The sequence below is a fragment of the Vanessa atalanta genome, chromosome 16 (assembly GCF_905147765.1).
Source record: "Vanessa atalanta chromosome 16, ilVanAtal1.2, whole genome shotgun sequence".
In the NCBI taxonomy this organism is placed as follows: domain Eukaryota; kingdom Metazoa; phylum Arthropoda; class Insecta; order Lepidoptera; family Nymphalidae; genus Vanessa; species Vanessa atalanta.
The window spans coordinates 2,893,998-2,912,807 of NC_061886.1; the positions used below are offsets into that span (position 1 = coordinate 2,893,998).

Here is an 18,810-nt window from a genome sequence, read left to right on the forward strand (position 1 = left end):
TCAGACTTACACCAAGAGGTGGCGCTAAAATGTCGATAACGTATTGTTTTAATAAAACAGTATTTTTTTCTCAAAATTCATTAAAACTCCTTAAAATAATAATTATAATGTATGTTATGCTATTAAATTTAGTAAGACACAATGAACAAATTATAAATATAAATAATTGTTTTTATTTTATATTTTATCGCTCACGGCGTGACAAAAAGAACAAAAATCACAAAGTAATAAAAACTTCTTGTTCAATTATAATTTTTAATTCGCCCTTATTTTATAAATTAAAAAAAAATAGTGACGTTTTATATTTTTGTTGTCTATTTTAATAGAAATCTGCTTAAATCGAAGCAACTTTGCTTAACTACTCTGTCCAATAAAAATTACCGGTGTCTCATGTCAATTATAAAAATGACAAGTATTGTCAGTATCAGTTAGTCAGTGTCAGACGAACGTCAGCGTTGCAAGTTGATGGTACGATTGAAGATAATCTTAATAATGTAAACGAAAACTATTTAGCCACAATTTTCTCTATAAGAAAATCGATCTAAGTATATGTTAATAAGTGTAATTTATTGGTTGTTATGTTTAATTTTTATTTATATTCATAAATAAATTTAAATTTGGTGACATCGTTGATAATCAAACAAAGAAAGTTTTGTTTGCAAGTCTGAGGTGAAAGTGTGTTTAATATGTTGCGTTCCAAATCGTGAAGACATGTTCCTCGTCTATCGTCCATATAGTGTTAATTAATCAGGTACCTCCAATTAAGGTGGGCAGGTCAAGTGTAAGAATTTTGTCATTTTCCTTGTGTTTCTAACATAAATTCAAAGATGAGTCTCACGATGGAACCCAAAAGTGACCTAGAATTTATACTCAAAAATTTACTAGCTGGTGGTGAGTATATTCCTCTTTTTTATTTTATTTCAAAAATTAGCTTTTGTAATGGAAATGAAATTTGATTGAATAATAAAAATATGCTTCACAATTATCTTCAAGTATTATTACATATATAAAAAAAATATTCTTTATATAATACAGTAAATTTTATTAATGTTCTCATGTATTTCATCTATAAACCAGGTGTAGCAGGTATGTGTGCAAAAACTACAGTTGCTCCATTAGACCGTATCAAGATACTGTTACAAGCGCAGTCAGTACACTACAAACAGCATGGTGTGTTTGGAGGACTTATGGCTATTGTTAAACAAGAATCATTAATTGCATTATATAAAGGAAATGGTGCTCAGATGGTTCGGATTTTCCCATATGCTGCGACCCAGTTTACTAGCTTTGAAATTTACAAAAGGGTAAGAAAATTCTGAATTACTATTTATTCTTTATTTAAATTATGTTTGTTTTTAAATATGCTATTTATTTAGTTGTTAAGTAGGCTCTTACTGTAAGAGTCTACTTAAATACTCATAAGTTTTCAAGATTGATTTCAACAGGCTAGCATTTTATCCTAACGGGTATTCTGACAAGACTAATAATTATTTACAACAACAGGAACAAGTATTCATTATTAAATAATGAATACTTGTTCCAAATATAATACAGTTTATGTAAATATAAACAACCACAATAATATTAAAAATTGTTGCATTTTCACCAATGAAATCATTTTTTTATTTTTTATCAGTGATCAGTCGTGTTTATATTAAGATGTGTAGAACGATAGTGACTTGAAGGTGAGGCTATTCTGACTTTTAAATACACAATACATTTTTGTTCTTATGTACTAATATTGGTGTGAAGTGATACACTCTGCATTTCTTTCTTAAGCCACGAAACATTGGCAATAGTTCACAGGATGTTATTTTGTTCAAACTAGTGCGGTATAGTAGGAACATTCTGTTGCTCTTGGTGGTGAAGCCCCATATTGAAATACCGTAAATCTAAAGTTAAATCAGCCAAACTCAGTTTATGTGATTGTTGCCGCATTTAATAGATACTTCCCTGTAATGTGAATGTAGGGTGTATTATGGTTGAGATGTTTTGTCAAGGAGCCGGCCTAGTGTAGGCTTCGTTGAATAAAGGGAATGATAAGTCTTGCAAACATGAGTGACAATATTTTACAAACTATATAAATCAAATATTTAAGACTTAATAGATGGCCCAGTGGTTAGAACGCGTGCATCTTAACCGATGACTTCAGGTTCAAACTCAGGCAGACACCACTGAATTTTCATATGCTTAATTTGTGTTTATAATTCATCTCGTGCTCAGCGGTGAAGGAAAACATCGTGAGGAAACCTGCATGTGTCTAATATTAAACGAAATTCTGCCACATGTGTATTCCGCCAACCCGCATTGGAGCAGCGTGGTGGAATATGCTCCAAACCTTCTCCTCAAAGGGAGAGGAGGCCTTTAGCCCAGCAGTGGGAAAATTTACAGGCTGCTAATGCTAAAATGCTAACTTAAACTGTATATCCAACAAACTAAAGGCTATTTCGAACCACAAGGAAAATAAAGACAAATAAACAACTTTGACGTCAGATTGACATAATATTGTTGGTCAATATCTTGAAGATTCTATGATATTCTATTATAGATTTGTATTATAGTGGCATTTTGATTGGCGACGAAATTTTTCTTTTTTCTTACTATGGAAATAAAATTTTAGTGTATGTAAGTAGTTAAATGAAATAGTTTTGTATTAAATATAGCATAATATAGCTAAATTATTATCAAATCGCGTGAAATATGAAAATCTGAGGTATGTTTATCTGACTAAGTACTCGTACTTCGAATGGAATAGGCTGTATTATACTCTTACATCCTTTTTAGTCTTGAGACTTTCAGTGAAGATGAAACATAAGTTATTTTGTGAATAATTCTGTACATCCATTATACCTCGAACTCGAATGTCAACCCGTTTTTATCGAAAAACCGAATTGATAAAAAATCCTATGTTCATAAATATAAAGCTTATTCAACACGTGTAAAAGAGAATATTCTAATAGCGCTAGCGAATTTAGATACGTAAAACGGATATCCTGATGTTTATTTGAGTGCAATTGTCACCCATTATATTATGACTCCCCTACCAAAAGTACCTGCGTTGCCTAATTTAGTCTACAAGCAAAGATTGTCAGTAAACGTCTTCTGCCTTATATTATACACTACAACCTCCGACATCGCATCTTAGTTTCATATAAAATGTTTTAGTAGTTCTAACAATAAGGTAATACTAAAAAAAAACGTTTACTAAAATAGTAAAATATATTTGTATGATGCCATTTTATTTCTGAAAAAAAAAGCGCATGGAAGATTACTCACGTCGAATAAGTGTTTCTAACGATATCGGCCTGCCTGCCAACTATTGCTAGCTTTGGCTTTGCACCAAAAATCAATACAAAATTAAGGCAAAATTAAATTAATAACCAACTCATTAAATAACTAAAGTCAGACCATCTGGTAGAGTGCGTAAACAAAATGTAATCATTTTATTTATTAATACATTATTGGAAACGTCTCTAAAATTAAAAAGCCAATTTAGTACTCCTTTATCAGTAGTAAACTTGCTCTTTCAGGTACAAAGATAATGATTGAAGTGCAGTTGATATACATTTTTTTTTTTTGGAAAAAAATACAACCGATCGTAACGAGACTACTAGTGGCAACACTCATCTCTCAAAATCTCAATCTTACAATGTATTATTATACACATATACTAGGAGTAAAATTTATTGACTATTAATCATGAATCGAAATTTTATGTTACTTTTAACTATTAAATCTTGATAAATTTAAGATTGTAATACATAATTTCCTTACTTAATACTTGTTTATATTTTTTCGCATCTGGCAAGTAATAACGTACAAGGATTAGTTTCACTAAAATAACCTAAATTTAAAACTGTTGCCAAACTAAACAGATATATAAAAACGAAAATAAACTATTGTAGGTGATAATCTTTTAATATTATTAGTAAATAATTTTAAATCGTGAGGCGCTTATCAAGAAGATATCACTTTTCGCAAATATGTATAACCGAGATTAGAACACGTTAGTTTTTTAAATTGACTGGCTGACAAGTCTCGGACTCTCTTTATTACGAATATTATTAAAAAATTTGAAAGGAACAAAATGATTAAACTACTGCCTTACCTCCACATTACGATTCAGTAAGACTATTTTATAATAACAAACTCGAAACGTAAATAAGAAATCGATCGTGGAATGTAAAAAAAAAGTGATAAGCTTCGTCTACAATAAGTACAATATTTAAAGGATGCACGTATTATGTAGCGTACCCTTTTAAGCCGGTTTTCAAAATTTAACGATCGTGAGGAGCATGATGCGCCAACGTTAAGTTTTCGTAAAACTTTTGTAAGTGATAAAAAAATTAATAGAGAATATACAGCCTATTCCAATCGAAGTAGGAATAAAGATAAACAAACCTTAGATTTACGTATTTCATATAATTTGCTATTAACCCAGCTATATTGTGCACTATTAAGCGTACTAAGAATGATTAGTACACCTTTATTTATAATACAATACTATTATACTTAACTACTTATATCCACTTAAATTTTACTTCCAAAATTCCGATATCAATTTCGTCCACGTTCAAAACGCTATTTTTTCGCAAATCAAGCTCTCGACTGACATCGCATCAATTTTCTGTGAAATGTTGTTTTTTTGGCTTTTCTCCTGTTATGGTTGGAATAGAGTAAACGTTACTTTTATTTAAACAGTAATGCTTATTTTAGATGCGGTCACTATCGTTTATCCGATTGACTTAAAGCTTTGTACCGTTAGTATTGAATAGCATCCGATATCTACATATTAGGTATATATATACATATAATGTATTCGCGTGTCGTTCAATGTACTTTGTATGATGTAATTGGTTTTCTAAATTTTAATTGTAAAGGCATATCTTCTTCAATTTCGTAGTTCGATTATTTCAAACTTAGTATTTTATATCAAAGATTGTATTATACATTGATATTTAATGTTTATTTGCGTATGTTAAGTCCAATAATACATGCAATTTATTCGAAAATATATATATATATTTAATATAAAAGCAAAAAATATGCTGAAAAAGCATTTTTTTTTTAATTTGTTTTATTATAAGTCAATGTAAACATTATATTCAGACAGCATTGATTACTTACGGTATCATTTTACGGATCTTAGTGGATACATTCATCAGGAGTGAATGTAACCTAACTTACCTTTCGTTACCGTCACGGTTCTGCGTATAACAGTTACGTCTACACATGCTGGACATGAAATAAACTTTTTTTTTATGGTATAGATAGGCGAACGTGCAATTGGACCGCCTGGTTATAAATTCTCACTGCCATAGGCATTGATGCCCTGAGAAATATTAACCATACCATCACCAATGTACTACCAACCTTGTGAACTTAAAGACGATATATCCCATGTGCCTTTAGTTACACTGGCTAACCCTTCAAACCTGAACACAACTGTACTAAGTTTTGCCATTGGCGGAAAAAAATGTGATGCGTGGATGTTACATACCAAGACGGGTTTGCACAAGGCTCGGCCACGAAGTACCTATAAACGTTATTATATATTCTTAAAGTAGAACTATGTTGACATTTGACAATGAATCAATAGATTTAATACATTACAAGACACAGATTTGATAACAATTATACCGATTGCTTAAATTAATGTTACATTTATTTGGTTATTTAATTTAATATATTACCTTAAATAATTTACTATTAACAGAACGTAAATTTGATGAATAATATTTGCTTCAATATTGCTATTGTTATGCAACGAATTGGAGGGTGAGTAATTTAGGAGGAGCAAGGAATATACCATTTTAGATCACGTGACCATTTTAGATTCTTACAGCAAACAATATATTGTAATGAATGAATTGATTGGTGTCTTGTTTTAAACGAAACGATATTATAAATGAATTAGTTTAAATATTTTTCTCGTAAGTATACACAGGTAAAGTTTTTGGTAACAGATGCATCAGTGTGACGATTATTAAGGCTGGCGACGACCAGTTTAATCAGACACCTTTATCGCTTAACAAATGTTTGTTGAAATCGAATCGCGATAAATGTTAGATTCGCCAGCGCGATTGCTATTCACCTCTACGCCTCTATCAAATCTTTGTCGTCTGTTGGATAAAATAGATGCAAAATTTCTGATGAGAAAATATATTGACTAACTCCAAGACATGACGCTTTTACAAAAAATGGGGACATTTTAATATTTTTTTTGGAACATATCAAGTTAATAAGAAATATACATAATTATAATTCTTAATTTTCGGCCTCTCAACAAATAGGAATAATTTTTTGTGTTGTTCAGATCTTAATAAAATTTGTGACATTTCTTATAAATAATATCTTCTACTTATATCTACACATATAATAAAATTGGAACGAAGTCGCGGGCACAGCTAGTTAAGGCACAAAATTCTTCCACTTTACCTGTACGAAGATTGGAAGGAATATATATAAATTTTAATGTTGCCTGAGAATTTCTAAATCAGTCGCCATATTGGAATGTCATGAATGTGTACGAATTGCATGATTTTGCTTGTGGCACACTAACACGGTTTTTAACGCGATACATGGCGTCGTCATCGCTAAGCCGGTTTTAGTCCGGAAATCGAAATGGAAACTCGAATAAAACGGTAATGATCGATTTCTTTCATTTTATTTATGAAATATTTATACACGTTTTTTGCTAAACATTGTTCACCGGTCATTGAATTTATAAACACACTTGGTGGTTAGGCTTCGTACAACTCGAAACAAATCGAAACGAGGTGCCTCAGCGTTGCTTATAATACAAATTATAAATTAAAAATGAAGAATTGTATGAATATATAATATGTACATACAATAAATCAACACACAATCAACCCCACCCCCTCTTGTCCAATATTTATACGCATTAACTGTGTTGTGTACAAAAGAATTTACGTCATCGATTCACACACATATAATTGTATGTTTACCAAATAACTTTCAAGATTGTATTTGTTATGCATATTAAATATCTATAATAGGAAATCAAAGATAGCCAATGTGAGTTTTAGCCAAATATTGAAGGTTCAAATCCGGGCAAACTTATTCACACTCACTTCATTTCATGCTTGTTAGTTGAGAAAACATCGTAAGGAAATCTGCATGTGTTGGACGAAAATCTGCGTTATGTGAATAAACCTCATTAATATCAGAAGTGGCTCCAAAGGCCAAACCTTTTCAAGCCGAGGAGACTGTAGTTCAGCTGTTAATTTTCTGATAAAGAATATCGCTTTGTCTTCGATGATGAGGAGATTGTAATATTTTTACTCTTCCATTTTATTTGTAAAATAATAATTAGGGGCCTGATCTGGTGATTATCTGAGCAATAGATGTTGCTGCCGGGCCACAACTTCTTTCTAGCCCCAGGGCCTCAAGACGTTTAAATCCGGTCCGGAGGCTCCGTCCCCGTGAATAGTCGCTAGCGTGATATTATATAGTCTATAATCTTTCTCATTGGACTATGTATGTCAAAAAGATATTATCATACCAAACTAAACTATTCAGCTTCCTAATATTAATATGAAACGTATAAAAAGTTATTCGTTGATCGTATCAATAAAATACAAAATAAAAGTTATCATCACATGATTATTAAAAAATTATAATAAAGAAGAAATTTGAACCTATAATCTGTAAATAATTTACCTGGTTTAAAAATCGATATTAATTATTCTACTCTCGATTCTAAACGTGCTACTTTCCGATTTTGCGCTCATTCATCAACATCTACGCAGTCAAACGAAGCGAATGAGACGCTAAAATATAAAGTTGGACACGCAAGTATAAATATTATAATCTCATTTCAAATTCAACCAGAGAGCGAAAGAGACAGAACTCTACAAGTAAATCGATCTATTAATACTTTAAACAACTAAGCAAGGAAAATAATTTAATAGTCATTGCGACGCTTGGGCGCCAATTTTACAAACAAATTTATACTTTTTCCCAATCGAATCCAGTTGCAGTTCGGTCGAAGTTGAGTCGGAATTGTATCATAATCGATATAAATAAGTATAATTTTCGTAAATAGTCGAAGTTAGATCGAAATAGAATGGAACTTATCATAACCGTTATATAATTCATAGAATTACCCCCTGTACACCGAAGATTTAAAAATAAAATAACAAACTAATGCTTTATGCACGTTTGCTATGATACGACAATTTTCAAAAGCGTCTCGTAATCTCTACTATACTTGGAGGACGAACGTAAGCCGAAATAAGTGAAGACACTATTTTATCTGATCGAATAATAAACATGAACTATTTTTTTATGTATAGTAATCTAAAAATAAACATCTGTTTAACCAACTACTCGTGTAGAGTAGTCGGTTGAATAGTTACACGAATGTTAAACAAATGATTGCTGCAAATAAACGTATAAACGTCAACCTGTATGCATTACACGTATATAAATGATTTAATCTAAAGCCTATTCCAATAGCAGACGGAATAAAGATAATCAAACCTTAGATTTACGTATTGCTTGAGATTTGCTAATAGCTTGGTTATTATGTCTTTATTTATAATACAACATTATTCCCCTTATATCCATTTTTTTTTCTTTCGAAGTTACGATAACAGTTTCGATGACGTCCAGATCCAGAATGCCATTATTTCGAAAATCCATAGTGAATGTCATAGATTATCAAACTCTAGACCAATGATATCGTGTGAATTCGATGTCAAATGTTGTTAATTTTGCTTATTCCTCTTGTGATTGGAATGTGCTATAGTTATTAATTTAATTAAACTAAAGCGACCACACAAATTAGTGTAAAGAAGTTATTGAATATAACTGACGGACGTGACGACCTCCGTGGTCGGTTAGTGTGAACACCGGTTTTCATGGGTACGCCACTCCGAGGTCCCGGGTTCGATTCCCGGCCGAGTCGATGTAGAAAGTTCATTTGATTTCTATGTTGTCTTGTGTCTAGGTGTTTGTGGTACCATCGTTACTTCTGATTTTCCATAACAAAAGTGCTTGAGTTACTTTCATTGGCATCAGAGTAATGTATGTGATGTTGTCCAATATTTATTTATTATAACTAAATATTCTAAAAGGAAGACAACTGGCACACAACATTCCGACACGATGAACAAGTCATCATCGTAGAGAAAATATGTAAATGATCAAAAATACTGATATTTAGATTGTCGATGACTTTAAATATTTTCACTTTATTGGCGTGTATGGTAATTAAAAAATGATAGACAATATTGGAAATCCAAATTGTAGACTCGGTGGTAGGGCTTTGTGCAAGCCCGTCTGGGTAGGTACCACCCACTCATCAGATATTCTACCGCCAAATAACAGTACTCTGTATTGTTGTGTTCCGGTTGGAAGGGTGAGTGAGCCAGTGTAATCACAGGCACAGGGGACATAACATCTTAGTTCCCAAGGTTGGTGGCGCATGGGTTCGGCAACGCACCTGCAAGCCCCCCGGTGTTGCAGATGTCCATGGGCGGTGGTAGTCACTTTCCATCAGGTGAGCCTCCTGCTCGTTTGCCACCTTATGACATAAAAAAAAAAAAAAGACAATACATCAAAAGTGCAGACAACTGTTGGTAAGAGGTCACAATAGGCCGATTAGCGCTGCAATAAATATTAACCATTCCTTATATCGCCAATACGCCACCAACCTTGGGAGCTAAGATGTCATGTCCCTTGTGCCTGTAGTTACACTGGATAACTCATCATTCAAACAGGAACACCACAATACTAAGTATTGCTATTTGGTGGTAGAACATATAATTAGTGTGTGGTACCTACTAAGCCGGGCTTGCACAAAAAGCTACCACCATTACTATGCATTATATACTATGAAGACCAAGCATGTGTGTAAATCATCAGTTTACTCAGTATTGCGCCGGTTTGAAGGTTACCTAGTCATTATTTACACAGGCATATTGTATGGTTGTAATGTATACAAACGCCATGAAAAACATGACATACTACATATATAACCTTAGTATGGGACACAATTTTATAAAAAAATGTATCCTAATTTATTCAGTACTAGCTGAACGTAACCCGCGCGAAATTTATAAAATTTTACCTATGTTCACACATTAAACCCCCTCGAGTAGTGATTAAAAAAAAAGTCCTTTCTCAGCACTCAAACCGTCTTCATACTAAAGAAGATGACCTCCGTGGTCGAGTAGTGTGTACACCGGTTTTCATGGGTATGCCACTTAAGGTCCCGGTTTCGATCCCCGGTCGAGTAGATGTTGAAAAAGTTAAATAGTTTTCTACGTGATCTTGGGTCTGGTTGTTTGTGGTACCGTCGTTACTTCTGATTTCCATAACACAAGTGCTTTAGCTACTTGCATTGGGATCAGAGTAATGTATGTGATGTTGTCCAATATTTACCAAATGTAATCTCAACCGGTCCATCGGTTTAAGCGTGAAAAAGTAACAGTCAGAGTTACTTTCGCACTTGTAATATTAGTAAAGATTTCCGCCTGCCTTGCTAATAAATAAAAAATAATCTATTGACGTTACAATTTCACGTAAATGTCCATCAAATGATTGATGAGGCTGATGACCCATAAAGTACTGTTTTCGACAATAGTCATCAATATCATATGAATTGATCGCTGACACTTCGTCGAAGTCAGTCTTTGTTGAACGATTACGAGACTGGAATATAATTTGTATCTAGGTACAACACATTCTTTTTAAATAAGAATACAATAATAGTCCGTAACTCTTTAAAATAAAGAATAAATTCCTATACATTAATTTAAAAGGTTGCTCTTTGTGAATTGTACAAACAGCATTACAAATTTAAAATGAACTCGTACGCTATGATTTAAAACTAAGTTACTTCTCATTTAAATTCTGTTGCTTTACGTGTTTTATTTTTTTAATAGCTAATATCTTCGGCTTTGGCTGCGCACTAATAGTGTTCACATTCTTTCTGAAGTGGCGTTTTATATTTCTTGAATAGAAGTTATTTAGAACTTTTTGCGAATGTTTTCAAAGATAAACTTTGTCTTACGACCTTCTTGTCCTGACCTATTAGTAGGCCTTATTGTAAATCGTAAAGATTATCAAGTAAGAATACTATTTGTTAAAGGAATAAAAATGGATTCGAATAAGTACTATAACTCTTAATATACACTCACAGAGAAATAAAAATAAATATAACAGATTTGGCCTTAATAGAACCGTCGTACAATTTTGGCGACCTTATTGTTATATAGCGATCTCTTCCAGGCAACCAACGGTATAGGATAGGTCATAGAATATGAGGTGGGTGGTGCTGTAATAACAAATAAATGAGTTTATTATTAAAACTATGAAATAAACGTGAATATAGAATACACAAATGATATATAAATTAATAAATTATATTATCAATACATATAAAATAAAAGTATATAATCTAAATATACATATAAATCTAAATACAAAATAATATTAATTAATCGCTTGTCTAAACTTGTTGCAGTATCTGAGCGGTCTGAGTATACCGCTAGTTCAGCACGGTGACAAGTTCGTAGCGGGCGCGGGCGCCGGCGTGACGGCGGTCACGCTCACGTATCCACTGGACACAATTCGGGCGAGACTCGCTTTCCAAGTGACAGGCGAACATCGATATACCGGGATAGTGCATGCTGCCACAACGATATTTAAAACTGTGAGTATTATGCACTAAGGGCCCTTCGCCATCTGTACGTACATATGCGAGCTAAACTTACCTTTCAAGCCTAATATTATTAGACTAAAGTGAAAAATTCAATAAGTCGTATTATTAAATGTACATATATTTTACAAGATACACACTCCATACGTCTGTTATGGTTCACAATCCACATTTTCTATATACTTGCCATTTATACCATGCATAAGTCTTATGGTAAAAAGTTACAGGTCATTATAATATGTTGTTGTTTGCAATTGCAATTGTTTGCATATATTGCTTAAGGGGGGGGGGTGTATATACGTGAAATACGCGTGGTAACGACCGAGCAAGGTCAACGATGCATATCCACTTATAGCAAAATGCAAGGTTCGCTATTTGATAAATAAAGATAATTTCCGCCCAAATAGCAATATGTTATTGTTGTGTTCCGTTTTGAGGGTGAGTGAGCCAGTATAACTATAATTACATTGGACATAATATCTTAGTTCCTAAGGTTATTAGCACATTGGTTTTGTGTAATGGTGAATATAGGTAGGCGGACAAATGGGTCACCTGATGGTAAGAGATCATCACTGCCCGTAGACAATGGCGCTGTAAAATATTAACCATTCCTTACATCGCCAATATGCCACAAAACATTAAAAACTAAGATGGTATATCCCTTGTGCTTGACTGAAAGCCTTGTACAGTACAGGAATCGTACTATGTACAATGATGTTAAAATTATATGATCGTGTTCCAGGAAGGCGGTATTCGCGCACTATACCGTGGCTTCGTGCCCACGATGGTGGGTATGGTGCCGTACGCTGGCTTCAGTTTCTACTGCTTCGAGTCGCTCAAATTCTTCTGTATGAAATATCTGCCTAGCACGCTGTGTCGCAAATGCGAAAGGAATACAGGTAAGTAATTTTAAACGGTAAAATTATGTAATATCTTAATAAAATTGGTAACAGATTTAATAGATTTTGGATCAGTAAAGAATCGGCCCGTAAATGACTCGCTAGGCAAAAACCGCCATTTCTTTTTAGGAGATAATTTCACCGCCCTGCTCTAATGTGGGTTGACGTATACACATATGTATGGCGCTCACGATGTTTCCCTTTATCGAGCACAAGATGAATAATAGACACAAATTAACATAAAAGTCGGAGATGCTTGCCTGGGTTTCAACCCGCATCTTCGGTTAAGGTTCAAGCTCTAATCACTGGGGCATGTCGTTTTTATTTTCGTTTTTGTATTACTTGAGATTTAAAGTTACGCATATATTTAATATCAACCAATACATGACACTTAGAAATCTTGTATCTATACTCTTTAAATCTTATCTATTATTAATATGTAATATAATATTTATTATGATAACACCCTTAAGTTACTATTAAATAGATAGCAGTATTAAAATGTTATTGTTTGAACAATAGTGTACTATGTTTGAGTAATTATATTTTACTCGTTGTCGCCTGCGGATTCTCTCGCGTTTTAGGGATTGGTCGTCAAGTTTTAGGAAAAACCCTGTCGCCTGTCCTTGAGGTTCAAGTTTCATCCAAATTTCATCAAATTCGGTTCAGTGGTAGGCCGTGAAAGCGAAACAGACAGAGTTACATTCGTATTTATAATGTAAGTATAGATTCACACTTATGGATATTTTTTACAGGTGGACTGGTGTTAACAGTTCCCGGCAAGCTAGTATGTGGCGGGCTGGCGGGTGCAGTCGCGCAATCCGTGTCCTACCCGCTAGACGTCACACGGCGACGTATGCAGCTCGCCTGCATGCATCCAAGTACCGCCAAGTTCGGGTGAGGCACACATGCAAACACGAAAGCACTCTTGTGTTCATGTACTCTGCATATCTATATTATACACGCACACAAATGCACATATATATGGTAATCATCGTATACACTTCCACACGATTCGCATTGCACGCAATCTAAACAAGCCACGTTAGATGTTTCTCACACACGCAAAGTGCACACTTACGTAAATCATATCCGTCATGTATGTTGTAAACTATATTTTTTTATAACAATAATAAATTCATATACATACATTTATATAAACTTATTAATTTTTTTTTTCTATTTTATATACTGGATATTTTAAAAATTGTGGTGTTTATTGAAATTCAAGCATTCACATATAAAAGTTCTTTCTCATATCTCATTTGGTGGCTGGGCAAATGGGCTACCTGATGGTAATCGGTCACCACTGACAAAAAACATTGGAACCGTAAAAAAATTAACCTGTCCATTACCAAGGCGCCCAAACCTTGGAAATTAATATTTTATGTCCCTTGTACCTGTACTTACACTAGCTCACTTACCCTTCAAACCCCATCACCAAGTATGCATAGTAAAGCTTTAACATACTTATACTTAGGCAAATACATATATGATTTGTGAGAGCAATTACGGAATATTATTGTATTTTGTGACCGGCCTACACTATTGTGGCTAACTATAGACTAATACATACACTAAATATTTTAGTGTAGAAAGGAAAGTCTTTGATTTCATTGGTTCATGAATTCATGTTTTACTAAATGGGATAGAATAATCTGGGTATGTGCTAAAAATAGGCGTTTGATTAACATTAATGATCTTTACGTTAACGGTATTTCAGCTTTACTCAGAGGCGTCAATTAACCTAAGCACTAAAGCTCTAATCAGATCTCGAGACCTTAAGAGACAGCCTGAGCTGACAAAAAATTATAGATAATTAATTCATTTTAAAAAAAATACCTATTCAGACTATTTGCAATGTTGCATCGAGGCTCTCCTACACAGTATGAATACTTACACATATGTCAAAAGCTATTTACAATAGATCCGATGGTATATTTGTATTATATTTATCAAGTCTTCTTGTATTAAGTATGATTATTTTTAATTTATGAATATTTTCTAGCTAACATTGAATGATGTCAAATATTTCTGCATATTATGCTTTAGTGGATAAAATCATCATTTGTATATTTCATGTAAATAAACAGTATGTCTACGTGTCTTATGTAATTATATTTATGTAATAATAATATCTTTTTAACTAACTACAACTTGCACTAACTTATTTATTTATGTAGATGTAATAATAACCTTATTTTTTATTGCATATTTCTTGCACTGGTGTTGGCAACATTAATAGAAGGTTGGTATTATTCTTTATACAAATGATAGTGGTGTAATGAACATTATTTTTGTTGTTATTTATTAGTAATGTCTATTAAATATATTCGCTATGTTTTACGTAGATATAGGAACTCATTGACGTAATAATAATAATATTGTTTTTAACAGATATTATATATCTCAATAAAATATATAACTATATTCGGCCAGCTACTAATCGCAAACTTGAAAAGTGACAGTTTATAATGAATTAAAATTAATTTACATTATATATTCCTCTTCTATGTAATTTCTTGTATTCTTATTGTTAACAAACTCCAAGTAGGTCGTCCATTTTGACTTCCGTACTATCAGCACAAGATACATGTATAAACTTCCTACCTCTGATACCCGACTACACAAAGTACCAGAAAATATTCCAAAATTATCAAATATTATTTTATTATTTTAAATAAAAAAAATATATTAAGTTTTTTTTTTTTGTTTCAAGGGTATGACTAAAATAGTGATTATTTAGATGAGAATTAAGCTGTGTGAAGTTTAAAATAAAGTGTCAAATATATAAATCGTAATATCAACTGTTAAAAAATATATAATCTCGCTAATTTTCACGTATGTAATGTCCCTGGTGGCTCTATGGACACCATCCACCTTAAAAAATAAATCTGCCATACACTTCTTGCGATTCCAACGTCGATAGTAGGTATCAAGTTCACAATTTGCTGGTTTGCCATGAATGTATAGTACAACTTTCTAAACAAATTATATGTAAGATAGGTTTATGTTACATAATTATTATAAATGACATTTACGTATGAGAACGTTTGCTAATGTAATACCTATGAACTATGTAAACATAACAGAGTATCCAGACTTTACAATATATCAATAAAATAAACATCAATAGCGCAATGGTTTAATGGCCGCCCAGCGATGTAAAAAGTTTTATGATCGATTCTGATCCCATGGATTATTGTCGTACACACTCCTAACAAAAGCTATAAGCTTAAAAGGTGGGGTAAATAGGAATATTATACCCTGTTCAAGTTAGCTTGATTTTTTTGACAGACGGGCTAGTGATGAGAAACAGATAATATAACATATATAACAGTCGGTGGAACGATGGAATGCGTAATTCAAATTAGAATTTTTAAAGGAGTTTTGTAATCGATATTTGTAGCAGTTACTGCCTGTTATTCGCGTCCAAGCGTCTATTATTTTCAGTGTTTCTATTTAAATTATACTTTGAAGCAATAATATATAGAAAAAGTCTTAAAATTTTCGGATAACGAACTTTTGTATTATATGTATTTTTTAAAATATTTTTACAATTTTCAAAATCATTAAATTAAGAAAATAATATGTTCGTCATTGCAAAGTTATGTCGATCAAAAAAATTACATCTGTCAAAAAGATCAAGCTACCTTGTTCAGGGAATAGTAATTAAAATTAGTTTAGGGCATTTCTACTACTATATTCTTTTTAAAAAAAATGTATCAAAACCTCACTTCTCGTTGTTAAATTATCATATTGAGACATGACTTATCTCAATAAATTAAAAGTATAAATGTATAAAAAACTCAGATTACAGTATCATTATCGCAGGTCATATTTGGATATTATTTTAAACTCATTATTTTTTTTATATTTACGATTTTTATTGCATTAATTTTTTACTAATCATTATAATATTTAAAGCACGGGCATGGTGAAAACTCTGACGCTGATATACCAAGATAATGGTATAGTGAAGGGCCTGTATCGAGGCATGACCATCAACTACATCCGCGCCATCCCCATGGTGGCGACCTCCTTCTCCACCTACGAGCTCATGAAGCAACTCCTTCACCTCGACACTGGGATGAAACTGTCATAGACGAACCAGCTACTTCTAACGTCGATAAAAACCTAACACAGTATATATACAAAGAACTATTGTTAGAATATTGAGAATATTTTGAGACATAAATGAAGTTTAAAGAGGTGTAAATTAAATTTTAAATAGTGAAAAAATATGTTATTATTTTTTGAGTAATTTTGCTTTGTGTTTTTGTTATTTAATGTAGAGTTTATGTCGATAATAATTTAATATACTTTGATTAAATGTAAGTAAAGTAATAACGAAACTTTAAATTTACAGTACAGTACCGTACCAATTTATGTCCAAAAGTTAGGTTATTTCGATATTTTTTTGTGAGGCTTCGTGTATATAGTATTCATATGCAGTGTATAATATTTTTTAATAGACTACGGACTTAACAAAGTAAGAAACTCGCTTCAAACTTTTTTTAATTAAAAAAGTGGACATTTTATTTAAATTGACCATAGACAGCAAGTTTACTTATAATCTCTTCACAAAATGCTATAATTTGTATTAAATAAAATAATTATTTATTAAAATTACGATAAGAATTTAATTCCCTAATTGATAGCGATTGCCTTTTTTCGGCCATTTATATTAAAAACAAATTTGTGTAATTTTTACAAACTGACAATAAATACAAATAAATAAATCCGTGTATACTATTATACATAATATTTAATAATAATAATCAATGTGTAGATCACATATTGATTTTATTATTATGACTGCTAACATTCTAAGGAGTTTTTGTTAATTTTTAGGATAGTCAACTACCTGTCCCTTTCTTATAATAAATATAAACAGAGAAGCTAAAACCAGTCAGGCTACAATATATATAAGTAGGTAAAACTTGAATTTGTTAAAGAACTTTTTCATACTTTTGTATGTGTATTATACTAACTGAACCTGCGGCTTCACGGCTCTTGACATGAAATAATTATAATTATTTGACACAATTATTATATGACCTCTAAAAATTACTAATACAGTATTTACCCCTTGCGTATTAACAAGATAATCTAATAAAAAGCTTGAATTTTTTAATGTCCTGTACGTATTTAAAGTACATATATATACTTGTTATTATATATGAATAACAATAAACAATGGTCCATCTCAGATAAAACATATCCAGATAAAATACATCCCAGTATTACAGACAAGCAAAGTTAAAAGTTTAAACATAGGTAATCCAAGAATGTTTTAATTTAATTGTACTGTTTTAGTTGTTAAAATTTATTTGAAATAATTATATTGTTACTTTATTTTTAACCACTTAGTCAAAATTATATTTGTATAGTAAAAATACAAATTACATTTTATAGATATATTTAAAAATCATATTAAATTTGGTGTTTAATGGTTAGTACACGGATAAATGTATACTTAAAATTTATATTAATCGTTAAGGGCAGGGTAGGACATAAAAAGAAAACACATAAAGTGAAGTGAACGTTAAAAATTAATGACATAAGGAAGATACATTATTGTGCTCTCTATTTACCGTATTTTTTGAAAATGTTATCAAAAAGTATTAAGAAATCACTTAAATTAATGTTTTTGTATCCTCTAACTTTTATGACAGAAACAGATTTTATCTGTGATATATTATTGAATTTTAAATTTAACAGCTTGTCGTTTAACCGTTTCGCGGGCGTTTAGTTAAACGTCTATCATTGAGTGTTTATCGTGTTTTGGAAGGTTTACGCTATATAGCATTGTTTAACTAATCTTCCATAACTCATTTATAGGTAAAGCCTCATTTGTAATTTCCATATCAAAGTGACTTTGTTAAAACTTCATTCAAGTCTCTGAGGCTTACTGATAACCTATCATGTCAAACGTAATTAAAACTGTTAAAAAAGTATTAATCGTAATAAACAGCACAGAATGCCTTGTAAATTATAATAAGTAGGTAGAGTTGTATTTATTTTCTAAATAAAAATATTTCTCTATTACACACTTGTTTATTTTCTCCTACCTTTAGACATTATTTTCTTATTTTTACACGAAACCTGTCAATAATACCATTATTTAAGTTTTGTGTGCGTACTCCGTAGCAATAAGTAAAAGATCAGAGTCGCATATATTTGGTTTCCTTAATGCTTTAACATTGATTTTAATAC

The 18,810-nt window shown here is 31.9% G+C and overlaps 1 protein-coding gene across 2 annotated transcripts; it reads left to right on the forward strand.

Moving 5' to 3' along the window:
* The first annotated feature begins 447 nt into the window (after positions 1 to 447).
* Positions 448 to 18,604, forward strand: LOC125069993 (graves disease carrier protein-like). Of its 2 annotated transcripts, none has more exons than XM_047679650.1 (6): positions 448 to 891; positions 1,078 to 1,304; positions 11,498 to 11,686; positions 12,435 to 12,591; positions 13,347 to 13,488; positions 16,516 to 18,604. In XM_047679650.1, the coding sequence occupies exons 1-6, from the start codon at positions 828 to 830 to the stop codon at positions 16,694 to 16,696; spliced, it is 960 nt and encodes a 319-aa protein (XP_047535606.1). In that variant the 5' UTR covers positions 448 to 827; the 3' UTR covers positions 16,697 to 18,604. The 2 variants fall into 2 exon arrangements, with proteins under 2 accessions (XP_047535606.1, XP_047535608.1); XM_047679652.1 differs by having other exon boundaries at positions 16,519 to 18,604.
* Positions 18,605 to 18,810: the final 206 nt, after the last annotated feature.

What these genes read in the sequence shown, in the direction of transcription:
- LOC125069993 (XM_047679650.1), top strand. Translation starts at nt 828, where the DNA reads ATGAGTCTCACGATGGAACCCAAAAGTGACCTAGAATTTATACTCAAA. An exon ending in GCTTTGAAATTTACAAAAGG is followed by an intron (nt 1,305 to 11,497) that starts GTAAGAAAATTC and finishes AACTTGTTGCAG; the next exon opens with TATCTGAGCGGTCTGAGTAT. An exon ending in CCAAGTACCGCCAAGTTCGG is followed by an intron (nt 13,489 to 16,515) that starts GTGAGGCACACA and finishes TTATAATATTTA; the next exon opens with AAGCACGGGCATGGTGAAAA.